Source organism: Engraulis encrasicolus, chromosome 3 (assembly GCF_034702125.1).
Source record: "Engraulis encrasicolus isolate BLACKSEA-1 chromosome 3, IST_EnEncr_1.0, whole genome shotgun sequence".
Lineage (NCBI taxonomy): Eukaryota > Metazoa > Chordata > Actinopteri > Clupeiformes > Engraulidae > Engraulis > Engraulis encrasicolus.
This window is the reverse complement of record NC_085859.1, coordinates 51,722,599-51,743,952: the sequence shown is the minus strand read 5'-3', so window position 1 is coordinate 51,743,952 and position 21,354 is coordinate 51,722,599. Positions and strand designations below refer to the sequence as shown.

Here is a 21,354-nt window from a genome sequence, read left to right as displayed (position 1 = left end):
TCTATCTAGCTGCCTATCTGTCTATCTATCTATGTTTCTTTTGTCGCCAGCTCCTCAATACAAAGTCAACTACTTCTGTTGCCGTTGTTTCTCTTGTCACGTTCAGTGTGTTTGCATGGTTATTTCTCCTGTGGATCGTTGACAGTCAATAGTTTAACTTCTGATCCAGACACTGTAAGATCATGTTATTATTTCCATCTACAATCTTACTTGTCCTCAAGATTATGTTATTTCCAGCTGTTCTCCATTGGGACATAATAACCTAACATCAGGTCAAAACATTCTAGCCCAAGGTCATATTATTGCTGCCAAGTTTAAGTACTTTTCCAGTGAGCCATAAAAGTGTTCCTTTGAATTCAGATGTATAAGACATTGCTTTTCCAGTGGGTCATGATATAACGGTATACAGCCAATGCGTCAGTCTTCTGATTCAGATGAAGACACTGTTACTGTTTCCAAGTCTTACTTCTCGAGTGGGTCGGTCATCTTCTTGAGGTTCTTCTGGAAGCGCATGGCCTGCACGTCCTGGGTCTCGACCTTAGGGGGCAGCAGGCCCTGGATGCCCAGGATCTGACGCTCCTCCAGGGTGAAGGCCATGCCCTGGGGATGGGGGAAGAGGGGGAAAGGAAAGGAAAGGAAAGGAAAGGAAAGGAAAGGAAAGGAAAATCGTAATCTAATTGAACCGTTAGGGTGGTGCCAATGCGCAGCACTACTGTTGACATATAAGCAGCAACCAATGCCGGCTTAGTTGCGTTATTACCCTAATTGTGCTTGTAAAGGCTGTAATTCATCAAGTTAATGACAGCCAAATACAGTATTTTAATGACCGTGAGGAATGGTGTTTTTGTTCTGATATGCTAGAATTTATTGACATGCTCAGGGCATACACAGGGATTGTTCCTTACATAGCATGTCACAGTGCTTTGAGATCCATTCTGTCTCAAGTCACCCCTGTCACAAACACCCCAATACATTACTGACAAACTACGCAATGAACTAGCATACCACACACACACTAAAGCTGCCACCAATCCATGCTAACTGAACAAAGTAATCAGCAATATGGGACAACATAGCACATTCATATTTACATGTATATTCTCAAGTAAGCATGGTGCTGTTTTGGCACTGAAGGTCCCTTGCTGAAGAGGAAATCCACATGTGCCTGCATGAGAAATGTTTTCAAACCATTTCAGGAACCTCAAAGGTCAAGATGTCGCGGGTGGGGGAAGGGCAGCTGTGTGTGGGTGTGTGTGTGTATGTGTGTGTGTGTGTGTGCGCGCGTGCATGTGTGTGTATGTGTGTGTGTGTGGTCAGCGTGTGTAAAAAGAGCCATATGATCTTGAGGCCAATAAGGAGAGCCCGGAGAGAGACACCCCTTCACATCAAGGGTCTATACCAGCAAGCAAGCAGCACGTGGCTTAAAAATGACGCCTTGGGACCGCCAAAGAGACACGGAGAGGAATGGGTTTATTTTGGCATGCACGAGAGAGAAACCAGAGCCAAGGATGTGACTGGTCAATTGGCAAAGGTTGTCACAGTGACATCACGTTCATACTAGCCACAAAAACGTGTACTGTAAATATTGAGGTTGAAGTGTTGGTCATGGGAGTTTGTATCTCTACTGCAGGAATACAGTGTATGCAAACTCCCCTCAAAAAACACCCTTTATTAGCCTGGCTATCGCCAAGTGAGCAGCTTGTACTCGGACGTGCAAGACAACATAGGAATTCCCAACACAGATTTCCATGGTTTATAGAGATTGCGTTTGACGGTCGTAAAATACTGAATTCATCTTTCATTCAGACAAAAATGTCAATGTCTGGAGTCGAGGGGGCAGTGCAGATATACTGCATATGGAAGTCAATGACTTATAGTGTGATATTTGTTCGTCACTGAACACAGAGAGGGGAAAAGTCTAGTCTCTCTAATGTGATTTGGGGTTCCGTACCTCAGTATGTGTGCCGTGCGCACGTGCAGTGCACCCCACTTTCTGCTGAGTCACCGCCATAATGTTTTCCAGGCGGCCAGGCAGACCAGAATACTTTCAGGATGCACGCAGCTGCCGGTCGGGGTACAAAATGTGCCACAGGAATGGGGGATCCACAGCTTTGTTGCTTTTCAGTGCAACTATTATACCATAGCTATAACAAACTTAGTCAGCGTGCAAATATGTATTGCTAACTTAACACACATACATAAGATATTTATCAATAGTTTAACTGTATTTATTAACAGTTTCCCCCATAAAGACAAGTTTTGGCGAAAAAGCATCAATAATGATAGCCTAGTAAACTAGCCCCACCCACCAGCGGCCAAAATTATTTTTGCCTGCGAGGGGGTCTAGCCTCGGACAATGTCCCAATGCCCTGAATCTGGCAGACCACAGCGCAGGACACTTGTTTTGATTTGTTTTGAATCTTTGGAGGCAAAGCGGACCGGGTTTTGAGGGAGTGGCGACAAAGCGTTGGCCAACAAGCACAGAAACAGTTTGAGAAACAACAGGTTGTTTCCATCAACAATCTTCCGATGTGTCACTCATCCGTGCCAGACTAAATTACATATCTAATCTCACATTTAGTCTGGTTTATCGAGCTACAATAATGATGATAATATAATAGCATGCTGGAACTATCGATACTGAGGGAACAACTCAGTCCAGTACAATATTTTGGTGCAACCACACTCACAGTGGAGAGGAAAGAGATGAATGTTTATAAGATTTTGCTCCCATTTAGATCCCATTTGTATCGAGTCGAGGCTCTAATGGCCTTTGGGGCTGAGACGAGACTGCTTTTAGAATGCAGATGACGCTGGCCAGTTGAAACTGCACCATTTGCAATGTGTAGTATCACAGAAAAAGGGCTTACCACTCCGATCTATCGGTTCAGGGGTGCATTTCTCAAAGCCATAGTTGCTGACTATATTACCTCCTTTGTTGCTTTCAATGCAATTTCCCACTGACAACTATCCAAGTTGCTAACTGGCTAAAAACTATGCTTTCGAGAAACACCTCCCTGTTCTATTCTATTCCATTCTATTCAGGTTGTGGTGTGGAGCCTTCCGGTTAAATTACCAACTCTCTAACCATCAGGCCACGGATGTCCCTTCTCATCTTGACCTGCCTACCTTGTTTGTGCGGGGGTTGAGCATGAGGGGCTTGCCCTTCTCCTTGGTGTGGACCCATCGGTAGGCGGTGACGCAAGGCCGCACGGTGGATCTGAGTCGGGACAGCATGGCTGCTGCTGCTGCTTGATGATGATGGTCCTAGTCAGGGGAATCTAGAGGAGAGGAGAGGAGAGGTGAGGTGAGGTGAGGTGAGGTGAGGTGAGGTGAGGTGAGGTGAGGTGAGGTGAGGTGAGGTGAGGTGAGGTGAGGTGAGGTGAGGTGAGGAGAGGAGAGGAGAGGAGAGGAGAGGAAAGGAGAGGAGAGGAAAGGAGAGGAGCAGTGAGCTAATATTCAATAAACTAATAATAAAATAGTCAAGAATAAGCAGTGGTGAGTAGTCAACAGGCAATAGACATCATAGTGACTCTGATGGCCTATTATTTCATGAGTTCTGTGGGAGCAGAGGAGTTGTGAGTAGTCAGGAATCAGCAATATCAGAACAATGCACCAGTCTGCTTCAGATCATCCTCAACCAGCCTACTTGGGTTTGATAATAAAAATCAACTATAAATAAACACACTTCAGAAGTCAAGAATCAGCAGTAGTAGTGTCAACAGCGTTCTGCACACACTAGACTTTCCAGTGTTAATTCAACACTTTGAATGTAGGTCCAAACCATGAGTATCACACCATGTTAAATTAACACTGCAAAGTTCATGTGGGATGAGAAGGAGAACATCATGTGAGTTCAAAGCAGCATCACACAAAGCTCAGACATCTGCAAACATAGACACATAATTTACTCTCTCTCACACACACACACACACACACACACACACACACACACACACACACACACACACACACACACACACACACACTGAATAGCAGTGAGAAATGGCATGCTTGCTCATTCAGTGAATGAGACTGGCCAGGAGTTTGTGTGTGAGGAGCAGCCAGTCAGCTCAAGGCAAAAATGACACCAAGCTCTCCAGCCTTACACTCAGCTAATTAGCATATAGCATCTGTGTCAATCTGAACAGTGACACAAAGATGATTAGACAGCATGGTGAATGTACGTATATGCAACTAATATGCAGCTACAATTAAAAAAAAAAACAGAAATGCATGTGCATCTGTGAACATACTGCATGATCACACGTGTGCTCTCTCCCTCCCTTGCTTTCTTTCTCTCTCAGTCTCTATATATCTAGCGCGCGCACACACACACACACACACACACACACACACACACACACACACACACACACACACACACACACACACACACACACACACACACACACACACACACACACACACACAATGTGAATGAATAGTGATGACCAAGGAGGACAGGCTAGTTGTTGGAGCCTAGAGGGCCTCAGCTACACACACTCCCGTTCATTCATCAGTATTCACGTGGGTGCCCCACGCTACACAACACCACTCTCTGCTTATTGAACTAACAGAATTATGACACCGACCCTCCCCCAACCCCAACCCCCATCCCAATCCCTCCTCTTTAAAGAATAGCGCAGCGCAGTACATGTTTCCTCCAGCACTTTCATAGGCTAGTTATGGCAGCCTCCTTGACACCAGACATCTCCCATCTTCCTTGACTAGGGCTAACTTACAGTATGTTCCCTGAAAAGATAACAATTGTGTACTGTGAGAGTGCAATTTATTAACTTGCTTTACAAAATGTATACAAGCTATTTATTTTGGTTATGGCAGGGGATGGGGTCCCATCACATTTCCTATAAAAGCGCACATTCCTTTCAAGTTGGTAACACTGATAATGGGCTAATAGTCCGGACACGTTTTGTATCCCCCTTTTGTCTTAAGCTTTTATCTTTAAGCTTGTTTTTGTCTTTTTCAATACAGTTTTGTCCTGTATTGCATCCTGCTCTTGTGTGCGACTCCTTCCTGCATTAATGTTTTGGTATTATGCACTGAGGAAAAACTCTCCAAAAAAGACATGGGAGCCTACGCAATCTTTTTACATTATATTTACATTATATTATTATATTATTAAGCTGACGCTTTTATCCAAACACTTACAGATATTGAGATATTGAGAGGACGGCCCAAGTAGGGGCCAAGGGGTGATAGATGGTGACATCAGAGAGTCTAGTAGGCAATCCCGTCTCCTCCCCTCCCTCATATCTTGACCCTATGACACGCTGGTCCTCAGGGGGAAAAAATCTCGATGGGGTAGACCCATGACTGCAGCCTATATGTGGCTGCATTGGTAATGAGACTACAGTATCATAATGGGGGTGTACTTTTTTTTTAATCTTTATTCTATCCAGGAAGGTACCATTGAGATATTGCACCTCTCATCTCCACAGGAGTCCTGGACACAGTTGACAGTTCATAGCCGACTATCTTTCTCATCATAGCAGGGCAGTCTTCCTCAGGGATTAACCCTTCTGATGAGAACAGGGCAGAGCAGAACAGGCAGATTGTAATCAGGATTGAAAAGCAGTTTATTTGCAGATCTGACTCGGAAAAAAAAGGGAAGGGGGTCTAAAATAGAATGTTTTTGATTGGTTTAATCCGCTTTTTCAAGAAAGCTTTGAGGCAACAGACGAAATTAAAGTTGTACCCTATGACCTGTTGATGCGTCATAGTCCTGCATCAGTCTATTTTGGATCACCCGTTGCTAAACCAACATACTTGCATTTGATGACTTCAATAAAAATCAAATGTCAATACACTTCACAAAAAGAATGGATGGTAGCAGGTCAAGTATCCTTTATCAGTATGTTGGACGCTCTTGGATATTGAGGATCAATCCACATGAAAAAAGAAAAGCATCATAAAAAAAAAATATATATATATATATATATATATATATATATATATATATTTTTTTTTAAGAGTTTAAAAAAAAAAGAATTATCAACCGTGGCTAATACAGTCCTCTGCAATGACAACAAACACTCAAAACCGATAGACCTTGGCTTGAACAAATGAGTTAATCCAGCCATGAGACTGTCGATGTGACTCTGGCATCCTATTATTTATTCAGCTAGTGATAAGAGATGTTATTTTCAGCTGAGCAGCCTGTGTGTCAGGTGCCAACTACTGTACTGCCCTGCTGCGACACAACGGACACTGGACACTGGACAACGGCAGAGACAGGGCAAAACAGGATATGCACCGAGGTTGCCCTTTCACTGGACAGGACAGACTGGAGAATAATTGTCTAAATTCCTGTCTCAGCTGGCTAGAGCTTAATACTAGAAATTGTTAGCCTCGGACTCTACTGCTGGACTCCACAGTAATCACCAGCACCGTAGCCTAAGCTTAATACCGACAACAACACACTGATTGCTTTAGTTTAAACGCAACAAGGAAGATTCTGTTGCAAAGGATTAAGACATGGCTGTAAGTAGTAACGCTGTTGGTGACAGAATCCCACATACACTGCGATGCAGTCAGCAAAGTCCCACAGTGCTTGACAGTTGCATCGAAGTATATAATGATGCAATGAATATAATACAGTGTTGACACTCCCAATATATAGTCCAGAGTCTAGACTAAACTACCCCGTATCAACAGAAACCATTGAAGAGTCAGGTTGTTGCCGGCTTGAATTAAAGCATATGATACAGTGCGGTTGACACTCCCATCAAATAGTCTTGTCTAGACAATATCAAGAGAGGGGAGCCTAATACAAACACTACACCACCACCACTACACACTAAGCTTATACTCCCAGTTATTGAGTAGTAGGCTTGACAGTTGAAAGACTGCTGTTGACACTCCCGACATATAGCCCTGTCTAGACAGTATTCAACAGAAGGTAGCCTAGTGCCAACACTATACTGCCACTACACTGCCAGTCCTGTCTGTGCAAGTGGCATGAATGCCAGAGGTTGTCTCTCTTGTGTCCTCACACCAGCTGTGTCATCAATCGCCTACCGAGGGGGTGCCAAGTATTCATGCAAAGGTTGCACGAGGATATTCCTAGATAGCTGTGGCATATGAACTACCTTCGTCTTCATTATTAATGACTGCTAAGAAGAGGCTTTACACACCATAGGCTGCGTATCCAGCACATACAGTACAATGGAAAAATAGTCCTGTGTTAACAACATGGCAGTCCTTCAGACACAATGAGCACACTGTCTATAATTAAGATAGGGTTCAGTCACATCGACAATAGCCGCGTTTACATGGGTACTTTTTGCTGCAAACTGTGATAGTGAGTGACTACTAGAACTGTAATAGTACACACTGTTCACATGGGCCTTTTCCTCATTTCCTCACCACCTAATCAGTTTAATGCATATTAATCGGTTAACACAATTAATCGGATTAAAAGTGCCTGTGTAAACGCATCTATTGTCTTTGAGATCATTGGCTTCCCTTTTGCCTCTGCAATCTGCATAGCTGTTTACCGTTGACAGTCATCTGGCAGTAACCTTGATTAGATGGGCTGATATCACACCTACAGTGTAAGGCAACAGGTGTACACGGCATTACATTACATTACGTTTTAACCAAAAGTTTGGCACAAAGTATTGGTCACAGTTCCTGGAGAAATGTAAGGATAGGTGCGTTGTTCAAAGGCACTTCAGTCATGTATGATATTTTTTAATGATGATTCAAATCCGCTACCCCCTGATTCAAAGGGGGTACAGACTACAGTAGTTTACAACTGGGCTGTGCTGTCTTTTGTGGCAAAGATTAGACTCCTATTTAACTGAACAACATTAAATAATGTGTTTATTTTGACTGAACAAATGTGACAAAGCTACTTTGTAAACACAGTACACAAATCAAACACTGTGTATGCTTACTACTGATAGTTTGATATTAACCTGTTGATTACTCAATAGAATTCAGCGGTGGCTAATTGTGCAGTGTGTGTACAGGAATGCAACACCCATATGACATGCAGGAACAATTTTAACCAACTTGGTGTTTCACCATGTTAGGTATTTAAGCAACAGGGTAAGTTACACCCTTTAAATTGCATGTCAACTGCTGGAGAGAACTGAGAACAGTTTTCTGCAGTGTGGTATTCAAAGTATGGGCAGCACTGCTGAATAAACTCTCTCTTATCCCAGTATGACACAGCAGCCCCAGTTAAAAAAAAAAAAGCTGAAAGTGGCAATGACCAAGTCGTAATGCATAACTAAAGGCTCTGTGCACTGTGACTGTCACAGTAGTGTAGCACTATGGTAGTTACATTTTTTTTCAGTGTGTTAAGGGGCTACATACAAAGGAATGACTTACAACAACAATGTCTTTATGTGAGCTTAAGCCACTCCTTTTGCCATACCATTCTGAATCTGAACCTGAAGCGTTACACTCCCATTTGGCTTAATACAAGTTGCTCTTGTGAACTCTGTAAAACTGCCAAGGAGACAAAGTGCACTTTCTGTGGCACAGGCCTGGGCGCTGCCAGTGCCAACACTTTTACAGCTCACAGGGCAATAGAGGAAGTGGAGGATAGCACTTCACTTTCAAAAGAATTTCACACAGTTCCTTAGATGTGGGCCAAGAGGACAATGCCATCTCCACTCAGAAGCTGAGCTGAGAATTTCAAGCACTACAAAAAACAGCCTGTCAAATAGTCTATTCCCGTCAGAAGCGTGTACCCCCTACCCTGACATTTAGCTTGCCATTCCAACAACTTGGCACATTTCTATTTTGGGAAACCTGCAAAAATATATATCTTGACCACACGCTGGTATTTATCACTCTTGGAGGTAGACTTTCCAGGGAAGTTTAAGTAAGTGAAATTATCAAAACAAGAACAGTGATTTTTTTTCACAGGTCCAAGAATGAAGATGTGAAGCTGATGCCCAGAACCCAAGATGACAGGAAACAAGCAATGTCAAATCGCCGTCAAAATTGCTGTTGCGCGGGTGGTGTAGGAAGGGAAACAAAATCACTGGACGAATAGGGTGACACTTAAACCTGTGGCTTGGTAATGAAAATGGAAATCGTCAGTGATACGAAGACAAAACACAGGATAGGACCAACCCATACTAATTATTTGCACTACATCTCCATAACCCTAGCTAGCCGGTTAGCCAACCGGCTACATTGCTGTCAGCCTTGCCGACTACAATGTGCATAAGCTAGACACGGTATGGTAGCTAGCTTGTTCACCACCGTCTAACGTTAGTAAACACGTTATAAGCACTTCCTTGTCTGTACGTTATTCTACTAAGATCTACGTTGTACTTACCTTTTAATAAAGGGGTATCTGTTTTTTATTCCTTGCAGTTGCGGCTTCGGGACATGGTATTCACGCGCACTACCAGCCCGTGACAAGGAGGCTGTCAAACTGGTGATCTCGAATGAATACTACACCAGGCGGCACAGCAAAGGCTTCTGTTGAAAAGAGGCTGCGAGCTGGACCAATCACAGACGAGCCTCTGAATGTCATCACACACGGGGTGGCCCCAACTAATGCAATGGTCACATCTTGCATGTAAGACCACTTGACTGTCTTAAATTACAAAAAATACATATCAGTGATCACCAATTGCATTCATTACTTAGGTAATAGAGGATTTACAAATAGATGCAAAACAGGTTCTGCTTCTTACAGGCTTACTGTGGTTCATGTAGCCTAACAAATGGTGTAGTGAATGGTGCCTCATAGAAATAGTTTCACAAAAGTTAACATGTTCCAATGGCCGATCTAGTAGGTCCATCTTTCACCCAAAGTAATTATTTTATTAAATCAAGCGGGGGCATAGACCATTCTCCGAAAGCTTGTATTTCAACGTTTAAACCAATAGATGGAGCTATTTCTCTACAATGGGCGCTGTAGCCTACCATGAATGACACATTACTGTAAGCATTTCAGCTCAGGCGAGCAGGCTGGGAAGGAGGCAAAGTAAACGTCCCACCTGCCACTTAATATGTCTACCACACAACCAGGCCTAGATATGGAGAAAACTAGTCTACACAAATATATGTAAAGTACAGGCTTCATAGGTCCACCAGGGCTGGGTTGTGGCCCCAACAAACACACACACACACACACACACACACACACACACACACACACACACACACACACACACACACACACACACACACACACACACACACACACACACACACACACACACACACACACACACACACACACACACACACACACACACACAAACCATTTTTGTACTATATCTTGCTTGACTCAGTCCACTTCACTGTCTATATTGAAGATGGACCCCTCCAAATGAGAGCCAATCCCAATAAATAATTAAAAATACAATATAGGTCCCCTGGACACTGTCGCCCCCCCCAGAAAAATGCAATGTATACCAGATGATCAGTCCAGCCCTGCTGAGGATGTGGGGGTGGGGCCGCCAAACTTCACAGCGCCCATCATCAGCAGCCTATAGGTCTAGTGGCCTGTCCTTCAGTAAGAAGAGAAGACCTGTGTTTCTGCACCTTTGACAAAAGTGAAACATGTTGATTATTTGTCTTTCGGAAATTGGTGTGTTCTTATTCACCAATACAGTTGCAATACCTGTATGCGTATGTATGATGGACAGGATACATGTACGCTGGGTCTATTGTATTTTCTTGCAGTGGCCACCGGGTTATAAATGTTCAAGTAATAGTTTTAAAAAAAATGCTTCGGGAGCCTCATAGGTCTCGTTTGATTATTTGTTTTAGCAAGATAAATATATTTGTCCCGGAATTTCACAAAACTATAGTAATAGTATATTAACCTTGTGAAAGTGAAAGTGAAGACTATAGTGTTGTATGCTACATAATTCCTTTTGTTACTACATATTACGTAACCTTTCATGTGCACATGTACGGCAAGACTAAATAATCATTAGTCTTGTATGCTATCTAATTCTTGACGTAAACGTACTGTAAAAGGACATTTCTTTCTACAGTATAGGTTAACTTCTAATTCATACTCGTTCTCTCACTTGCTGTGCCTGTCTCTGTGCCTTTGTCTTGTATCTTCTGGAGTGTGTGTGTGTGTGTGTGTGTGTGTGTGTGTGTGTGTGTGTGTGTGTGTGTGTGTGTGTGTGTGTGTGTGTGTGTGTGTGTGTGTGTGTGTGTGTGTGTGTGTGTGTGTGTGTGAGAGAGAGAGAGAGAGAGAGAGAGAGAGAGAGAGAGAGAGAGAGAGAGAGTGTGTGTGTGTGAGAGAGAGAGAGAGAGAGAGAGAGAGAGAGAGAGAGAGAGAGAGTGTGAGAGAGAGAGAGAGAGAGAGAGAGAGAGAGAGAGAGAGAGAGAGAGAGAGAGAGAGTGTGTGTGTGTGTGTGTGTGTGTGTGTAGACCTATGATTCACTAGTACAGTAGGCCTAGACCTAGCCAAGTCACTGAATCAATAGACGCTATATTATGCACACTTCTCTCTCTAACACTGTTATACTGTGCTGAAACAGCAGAAAAATGAATGACCATTCCCACACCACACTGAGATCAGTGTTCAGTAAACCGCAAAAATATCAGCAAAATTTTTATTCTGTCATTTGTCAGCAAAAGTAGAAATTGCACAGAGATTGCTCAGAAAATGCCACCATGACCTCCACAAAAGATGTTACATCCAAAAGGACAACAAATGTATGCTAGAACTGGAATTACACATCAGTTAATTAATACACAGGACCATCAAATGTCACACGGTAGGCCTATCATAACATAAGACTATGATACAGAGGGCAATGTCTTGAGCAATGCTCCTGGATAACAATACTTTATGTTTGGGACGTTTATCACAATACCACTTTTAACAAGTAAACGTGGATCAGCAGCACGTAACATTTTTTCGGATTTGAGGCTCTCTGGCAACATTGCTCAAAAAAGTTGCCCTGTGTATCATCACCTATACAGTTGGTCAGATTTAAAGCAACATGACAGAACATTCCATGCAAAGATTCAAAATGAAATCGGAATGGAAGCACGAGAAAACACAAAGGCACATCAGTTTATTTGTGGACCAAAACAAAACAAAACCAAAATAAATTCACCAAAGCAATCGATGATTATAATGACTATGATCACATTGCTGTAATAATTATTAATTATCTTATTGCTGAGTGGAGTGGTATGGCGAATGAGCAGTGACTCGATTCTGAGATTGCAGTGTAGAGTGTTCAGCCATAAAGCTGTTGGCTACTGGCTGGCAGTGCTTTGGATACTGTGCTCCTCTGAAACCATATGATCTACTAGACAGGCCTATACTGTTGTATTTCATCATCAGCTTGTGTATATGGAAATGATATGGAAAGGGCTGGAGCCATTTCACACTTATATAGCCTGTAGCTTAATTAAAGCAATTTATCAAATGAATGTGTAACGTGAGGTATGGCAAACTGTTTGGTCGTTTGAGCCTATCGGGTATGGAGAATCAATAAAGGTCATTACCATTATTCATGTGTAAAGACGGTTGCAGCATTTCAGCATCTTTGTTTCTACTTGCAGTAAAATATACATACACTGTGGCCTTCCGATAAACATAGTAAATATTGCTTCTGAGCTCAAAGTGAAAGCTCCAAATGAATTAACACTCTTAAAACGTATTACAGTAAAACCAAATTATAGACCACAGCCAAACAAACAACAAACAACAAAACACAGAATAGGAAGGAATGTTTTCAATAAAGCAGAAAACACAAAACTTTTCAAAGTAATTGTACAAATTTACACAGCATCAGTGAGGGAAGCTCAGCGGTAATGTTAGCAGTGTAACATTATAGTGATTTTTAACAGCATACGTTAGCCAAGCAGTCCTCTTGGGTTTTGAGATGAATTCCAATTGCTACAATCCTACTGTCCGATATACAGAACAAGTTAAATACATTCATTATTTAAAGCCTTGATCATTATAATTAAAACCTGCTCTTATCTGCCCAGTCTGTCTCTGTTAAGACCTGGAAACGCATCTATGAATATTTATCAGCTTCCACATCGGTTACCTTTAACAATGTCATTCTGTAAAATGTTTTGGGCTTAGGTCTTAATTAGTTAAGAGTCTTTGAAACACCCCTGCCACTTCTTCATTAGATATCATACTGTTTTGTTGGCATTATTAGAAATAATCTTTTTTTTAATCCTTGTCTACCTTGTGTTTATTACTGAACAGAAGCACCAAAAGGCAAAACGATCTTTTCTCTGTCGCAACTCACACTGGGATTTATTTATTTTTTGCACATCTTCCCTGCTGTCATGCACAACATCAATCACATGCTGGAAAAGGCCAAACTTATCCAATGACATCATCCTCCCATGTTCCTGAAAAGGAACCAGCATGCGGCTGCCAAGATGCCCGTACAGTACATGTAAACTGCAGCAGTGCAGCACACTAGCCACCTGTTATGGATGGAGCTCGCTAAGCAGTGTGGTTGTACAGCATACCACAACAACCCTTGGTCTCAGCTGCATTGCTTTAGCGAATGCTCGCAGACCAGATAGGAGACACATCACAGTGTGCAACACATGGGAGTCACCGTGATGAATCACGGTCGGTCGTACAATGTCACGTCACTGTGCCATGCTGGACCAGGGCTCCTTGGGGCCAGGTGAGGTCGGCCGGTGGTCCGACAGCCCCGCGACCCCGTTGATACCGGGCCTCTTGGATCCGGCCGCCCCGGCCCCTCTCAACCCCTCGCTCTGTCCGCAGAGCTTCAGCGCCCGTGAGATAAACATATCCAGGTCAAACTGAGCCTGGATCTCCTCCGAGGAAGACGCGGTGGTGTTCTGGTTGTGGTGAGGAGGAGGAGGAGGTGAGTGCACGCCACCGGTCCTCTGCGGGTAGGTAAAGGAGGGGCCCGGGGTGGGAGACGAGGGGGAGGATGGGAGAAGCGATGGGGGAGAGGAGGTGAAGCGACAAGGTCCGGTCCTATCATCATCCTCGTCCTCCTCCTCCTCGACCTCCTCCCTCATGAAGTCAGGGGTGCAGCGCAGCAGTGTGGAGGTGCTGTCACTGAAGCGGAGGTGGCCGAGGCTGCTGTCGGGGAGCATGGTGGGGGAGAGGGGCAGCGGAGGGGAGCTTGGGGTGCCAGGGGCTTCCTGAGGCGTGCTGGGGGAGTGGAGGCGCGACTGCGTGCTCTCCACCCAGCGGGAGATCTCCTGAAATAAATCCCCCGGCTCCTCGTCCTCATCCTCCTCCTCCCGTCGCACCACCTCCCCCCGATCCACCAACTCCTCCTCCTGTTGCTCCAACACCTCCTCTCTCACGTCCTCTTCCTCCTCTCTCTCAAAGCTTCTCCTGCGCGTCGGCCCCGGCCGCCCGTTACGCTTCCAGTGCGAGAGATCCAGGATGAGCTTGGGCTCCGAGTAGTTCTGCGGCTTGCCCTCGCGCCACGCGATCTTGTCCAGATAGGACGGCGATCCCACCTTGTAGTCGCAGGAGCGGCCGCAGTCCAGCTCCCCATACACCCCACCACCACCTCCTCCTCCGCAGGCGCGATCCAGAGAGGAGTGGGAGCCCTCCAGGAAGCGCTCAGCCGAGCTGCTGTGGGAGTACTTGCGCGGGTCCACTTGCGCCTCCTCCAGGAGAGAGGAGGTACTGGCGCGCGGGTCTCGCCGCACCTCCTCCTCGTCCGCGTCTCCCAGTTCCGACAGGCTCTGCATGCACTCGCACCGGTCCTGAGGCTGCCAGCAGGTGTCGGAAGACAGGCTGGTGTCAGACCTGCACAATTCACAAGACAGTTCAGAAGTTGAGGAGGTTTGTTTAGTACCAAAAAAAGGTTGTCTGTTTTTTTTGAAGAAATAAGACGCTTCACGTTTTTTGTACACCCTTGATCATGACATTCAACTATTCAGAACTTTTTTTTGTACAGGCACAAGTACTTTATTTCTTTCTTTCTTTCTTCCTTCACCAGAAGACCACTCAAAGATCAGCATTCAAAACTTTTTTTTTCCCTCAATGTATTGTTCACCGCTCCTCTTTTGTATGTTCTTGTTCTTGTCTTAGTTTCTTTCTAGCCCTAAACCCGCTAGTCTGACTTGAATTCTTTTATTGTAACGTGAGTTCTTTAGCTGCATTACTAATCCGCGCTGCTGAAAGGTCTTGCTCTGTTCATTCTCAGGGACAGATTACTGCATGGACCTAGCGGGCCCAGGCCCAGAGGCCCACAAGTCAAGGGGGCCCTAAAGCCAGAGCCTCTATACTTCCATTCTCATATTGCGTTAAAATCACACTTCAAACTGAAATTTCACATTTTCTCTGGGGACAACCCTCCAAACCCCCAACAGCATAAACTTTCACATCTGCACTGAATCCCTGAATCATTTTGTCAACTATCAACACCCATTGAGAGGGGGGGGTTCTTCTTGTCTGGCCCAGGGGCCCGTGGAATCATAATCTACCCCTGTTTACTCTGGGCTCACAGTGCTAATGAATGCCCATATGCTTAGAGAGAGTCACACAGAGCCAGGACATCGAGGACACGGTCACGCCCTCGGTCAGAGTTGTCACGGAATTAACCAGGAGAGGTAATTAAGGGGGAGAATTAATGTGAGGTGCTAAATTTATCGGGCATTACCGTCTCAACTGTCTGGCCCATTGGGAGTTTCGGTTTCTCACTTGTTCCAAAGTTTCAGCTGTAGACATGCGCTAGCTCCTAACTAAGTAAAGTCGACAGTAAAAAAAAAATGCTGTGTTAACTGCACACAAAATACTTAATGACCAAATACAACATAAAAGATGCTATCTTCGATTGTGTAATTGTTGATTTAAGACTGCATTTTTTACTGTGTACTTGTTGCAGTCTTTAGGGGTACATACTATGCCTCATGGTGTTCTAAAGAAGTGAATAATGCAGAAGTACACTATCTTCACCATTCAATGTTATATCTCAATACTAAAAACAAGTTCAGGTAAAAGAGTTGTGTGCAAAGCATCCTCACAAATCTGACCTTAATAGGTCTGTGCACTTGATACACCTGAGCGTATCTAATGCTGATCTAATGCTGTTTCCATCTCTCTTCCACCCCCTTCTCTCTCTCTCTCTTCCTCTCTCTCCAGGGGATTCAATAGAGTTTCCATATCTCTATATCTGCATCTGCTTGTCTGTCTCTCTACCTGTCTCACTCGCTCTATCTGTTTTCCTTATCTCTCTCAGCTTGACTTTATCCCTATGAAGCCTATAGGGGTTGGCCCCCTTACAACTGTTTCTCTTTCTGTGCACTAAAAATAAAAGCCCATTGTTGTCCCAAAGCCGCAGATATTTCCATCACCCCGAGAGCGAGAGAGAGAGAGAGAGAGAGAGAGAGAGAGAGAGAGAGAGAGAGAGAGAGAGAGAGAGAGAGAGAGAGAGAGAGAGAGAGAGAGTTCACAACAGACAGAAGGAGAGAGAGATAGCACTACAGAGAGAAAGTGCACAGTCTATCAGAGAGATGTGTTCACAAACCTGGCACCAATTATTTTTCCAGGGGAATATATGCCCAGTTATGGCTTTGTGTAGCTGCTGTAAGATCAGAGAGATAGAGGGTGTCTTCTGCTGTTTTAGTGCATGTTCCCTCCTCACTATTCCATGCTAGTGTTGGGCCTTCTGCTCATTAGTGTTATCTTTGAATCAAAACACAGCACTAATGAGATTGGGCAGTGTACATAATGCTAGCTCAGGGTGTAGTAGTCTAATCGGTACACTGATAGGGCTTTGATTTTATGATTTATGTCCAATTTTTTTGTGCATTATCTGCATTGCTATATCAGTTCTGACAGTGTCACTTTTTCATTTTGATTTTTTTGTGCACTAACTGTGTTGCTATATCAAGAGTCTGACTATCCTTTTTTCCCCTTTTGACTTTTTCGTGCATTACCCGTGCTTCTATGACTACTGTCTAGAATTAATGTTATATCACTTTCTTTGAAAAAGCAGCAGGGAGAGTATGATCAATCATACCTTTATGCCGTAACAATGTATATTTTGCCACTGAGGGGCCAAGAAAGGAATATTTTATGACTTAAAAATGAAGTCTTCAGAAATAGGTTATGTCATGTAACTTTAGCTTATGACATTCTGTAGCTTATGTAAATGTGTACTATTCTGCCACTGGAACACGAAATGATTCTTTGAAAAAAAGTACTAGGCTATATAGTACATAACTACGGAATAACACAGTCTTTAGTAACACAGTACAGTAAGACTTGGACATTGATATTCTGGTAACAACATATTGTATTTACATATGGCCCAGGAAGAAAGGGGCCTAGAATTGGGGTGAGGTGGGCAAAGGGGCAAAGGGTTCAGTTGTCCGGGGCCCAGAAATAAGTCCTCATACATTATATGTGTTAGGTCGGGGGCCCTTTTAGTTGATTTTGTCCTGGGCATGGTGAAAGCTGTCAGCCGCCCTGATAACAAGACAAGACTGTGTCTTGACACTTTAATTGAAAGTTGTATTTACTTGTGGTTTGTGAAAATGAACTATAATTTATGACTCTCTCCAAGCCCTTGCCCATTTCAACACTTTCCTGCTACCACAGTATTTCCGGTCAGCTGGTACCGCTTAGGCTGTCCATAGCACCGCACCTTCTGAATGGTTTAGCATAACCAACTGCTACCCAAACAGTAATGGCGGCGCACTTGTAACCGTGGTTAATAAGCTGGATAGATGCATGGTTACCTGTGCCACTGCAGTGAGCGGTCAGGGCTGTGCTCGGTGACCATCTTGTCGTCCAGCTCGTCCTCGATGCGGAAGGGCTGCTGTGAGGTGGGCTCGTCCTCGGGGCACGAGTACTGCCGCAGGTACGACTGAGCCAGCGCCGCCTCCGCCGTCAGACGGTCCATGGGGTTAAAGGTCAAGATCTGCTCCAGGAAGTGGATGGCTGCAGGGAGATGTTCAAGCACAAAGCATCTGATTCGTTGAATGATCTTTAATGACCAGATGACCTTTTTTATTTGCTTGTTTTTTTTCTGTTGGTTGTTTTGTCCCCTCATATGGGAGAGTAAGGGTGTCACAGTTTGTATTGAAGGTATATCTGTGTTTGCGTTGCCTGCCAGGTTTGATGAGGGCAATAAAGTAAAGTTAAAAAAACATAGATGGATGGACTACTTTCAGTAATGCACAGACTGATAAGATGACATGAGATTTAAAGGAACATGGTCATGGTCTACTCCAATGCTGCGCGAGTGGACTTCTTTAATGGACAGACATTTAAGATGACATGCATTGATGATTTAAAGGCACATATTACTGGTTTAGTTCAATTCAACTCTTTATGCTAAAGTGCTATTGTAAGGTATGGAGTTTGACAGAACGCATTCAAAAACAACCAACAACATTTTTCATTTTAACGCTAAAGGAACTTAAACAATAGCCAATGTGACTCTCCAAAGTATTTGACACTATGTCAGAGAACACAATTTAATATTTCGTTTTTTTGTTCTTTTGCTCATATTTTATTCATACTTTTATGATGAAAATGAATGCTGAAAGGGGAACATAACATACTGTATATTATTGGCATGCTCCTGGATGCCTTCTTTAATGCAGCTAAAATTGAATTGCCTCCCTAACTGGATTTCCAATGCATGTCTGGTCATGGTACTAAAAACTAACATGTGCTTCAATCATCTTGCGGCAGCATGCTCGGCTGCATACTGATCCTTTTAGAAGGCATGTACGCCCTTGTCTTTTCCCTCTTACACCGTGTCCCCTCTCAGGCTATAGGACCATATGATGTATATGCTGCTGCCACGCACCTTAAATTTCCTTCAGGACGACTAAAGTATCTGTTCTCTACTCTGCTACTCGTGGAATGTGGCCTCCTTAAAATGGGCAAGTTGTCTGGCACAAAATGTCTGCCATGCATCACCGGGATGGATGCTGTGGGCTGCTGGTGGCGGTTAGTAAAGCAAGAGAAGGGCCGGGCGCTTCCCTATAAAGCACTATGGCTGTCTGCAAAGGTGCTGTGTATAAATGCAACGTGTTCTTAGTTTTGTTGTTGTAGTGTGCTGGACAGGATCTAAAACTGGGTTAAGAAAGTGAACTTCTTGCTATATACTGCATGTCTTTTGATTTCCCTGATTTACTGTGCCCTAAGGTTGATTTAATGACGGAAATAAATATATAGTGTAAAAGTTACTTTCTTGACATGACTGCTTCTAATGGCCAGCCATAATGGTCTAGAAGATTAACACAATGCTTGAGGTGATTTTGTGCCATATAATAGGCTATTTCTGGCACAGAATGTCTGTTATCCAGGTGGGCAGCCTAGGCAACAACTGTCGAAAGATTTGTGTGAAACACAAGATTTGTGTGACACATGTGCTTGTTGATCCGTTTGTAGATGCATACATTATTAAACCAAACTGCATGTATGACTCGAATGTTAGCTGAGGCCACCTTTTCTATTGTCCCCCTAGTCCGTAAGCATAGACAGCAGTCCTTTTTCAAGTGATGGCCCTTGCTCCCACATATCTACAACGTGTTGATTGTTTTGAAAATGCTGCGGCAGATAACATGGAGCTGTAACCAGGCATAACTAAGTGGAAGTGGTCGCCACAGACGGTGAAAATAATATACTAAGAAATATACTAAGAAATATACTGGTGGTGTCACCCCTTTTTCACACATGACATCATGGAAGCTAGGCATTAAGAATGAGCAGCTATTTTTGTAAATTAATCTAATTGGTGTTGATGATGTTCTGGACACTGCACTGGCGTGAAACCAGGAGAGTGTCTCCGGCATGTTCTTTCAGAAAACCGAAAGCGGTGCTATTTTTATCCCACCAATATTGACCTTCAAATCACCTGCTGTGTCCACCTATGGCAGCAACTCAATATGGAACACTAACATTGTGCGTAAATACAATAATCATTCATGATTATTGATATTATTGCGGTTGTTGATGGGAAAAGGACACATCCCCCCACACCTCTATTGATATTGCTATTGCTGGAAAAGTGCTTCAAGACATGCATTATGCAAAATGTGGCATGCAGAGAAGCTGCATTATATTGCTGTTGATGATCATTTACTGGACACCGCTGAGTGAAAACAGGAGACTCAGGCATGCTCTTTCAGAAAACTGTGGACATTTATAACCCTCAACACCAGTGACCTCCCTCCCTCACTGCTATTGTGATTATTGAGCGCATGCATTGTATGTAAATACAAATATCCTCTATTGTTATTGATACTATTTTTGTTGATAATAAAAAAGACAAAGTATTCCAAGAACCTGGTTAATTAGTGAACCAGGTTATTAAATTACCATTGAGGCAGTGGTAAATGCTCAAGAGCCTGGAGTCCTCGTTGTCTTAGCTAAATGGCACCTGTGGACTCTCTATTAGCAGGCTTACCACTTCCTATAGGTTAACTTAGCCAGGTTTATCACTTAACATTGTTCTTGGAATAGCCTACTCTCCTGGTCCACCTCCCACTGCAGTTTACTGTGGCACACTAACAACAATTGTGTGTAATACAATGACGCTCTACTGTTGTTGATAACATTGTTGTGGTGAATGTTCTGAAAAATGAATCTCAAATACATAGCAGAATGTGTCTCAGACACTGCCTTGTCGCTCTGGAGATTATATTATCTGGAGGAAGGCTGGTCATACCGCACTTCTGCCCCCCAAAATTAAACAATTTGAAAAAAAAAAACTTGCAGTAGTTCAATCCAATGGATCTTCAGCAGGCATAATAATTTCCTACACGCTTAATTTTTAGAGCTAAAGTACAGTATGCAGATCAACCTTCCTCCACTCTCTGTGAAAAATGATTTTGGCTATGCACTCTCCCTCTCTGAGGGGTGCTATTTATAGTCCCCTCTACACCTGTGACCCCCCTCCCCCTCTCACTGACCTTCTGTGTCAACCTCAACCAGCAGCTCACTGTGGATCACTATGGTATGATACTCTATTACTATTGCTATTGACCTACAAAGGCAAAGTGCAGTAACTACGCCAACAGTGAAACTGAGAAAAAAAGGCCTTCAAAGAATTGGTATTAGGTTGAATATTGTAGTTACTGCAAATTTGATAGCAATATCTTTAAATCCAGACACATTTCGACCATAAGGCTTTGTCACAAATATACAGTAGGTAGGTGTAAGGAAGATATTTTCAGGCTAGACTCAGTTTTGACAACATATGTAGATACTGGTCTTTGCCTTTGTAAGGCAGTATTATTGATGGCAAAAGTGTCTTAGAAAGCATTAGAGTAATGTTTCGACAAAGAATCCTGATCATAGTCTGTGTAGAAGCATTAGTCTAATACACTGAAAATAAAGGATATGTAGACATCCGTGTGGCACCAGATTTTCTTCCCTTAAATTCATGCCTG

The 21,354-nt window shown here is 43.4% G+C and overlaps 2 protein-coding genes across 2 annotated transcripts in view; both read right to left on the bottom strand.

The window, feature by feature from the left end:
- Positions 1-9,458, bottom strand: part of me2 (malic enzyme 2, NAD(+)-dependent, mitochondrial) — a 29,077-nt gene extending 19,619 nt beyond the window's left edge. The window contains exons 1-3 of the mRNA XM_063195678.1: positions 9,323-9,458; positions 3,130-3,281; positions 467-600 (exon numbers count right to left, since the gene is read on the bottom strand). Coding sequence (XP_063051748.1) covers positions 467-600; positions 3,130-3,237 — 242 coding nt within the window. The 5' untranslated portion in view covers positions 3,238-3,281; positions 9,323-9,458. The remainder of the gene's footprint in view (positions 1-466; positions 601-3,129; positions 3,282-9,322) is intronic.
- A 2,107-nt stretch (positions 9,459-11,565) lies between these two features.
- The window catches only part of mapk4 (mitogen-activated protein kinase 4), a 39,516-nt gene continuing 29,727 nt past the window's right edge, over positions 11,566-21,354 (bottom strand). The window contains exons 7-8 of the mRNA XM_063194565.1: positions 17,686-17,887; positions 11,566-14,746 (exon numbers count right to left, since the gene is read on the bottom strand). Of these exons, the coding sequence (XP_063050635.1) occupies positions 13,597-14,746; positions 17,686-17,887 (1,352 nt within the window). The 3' untranslated portion in view covers positions 11,566-13,596. The remainder of the gene's footprint in view (positions 14,747-17,685; positions 17,888-21,354) is intronic.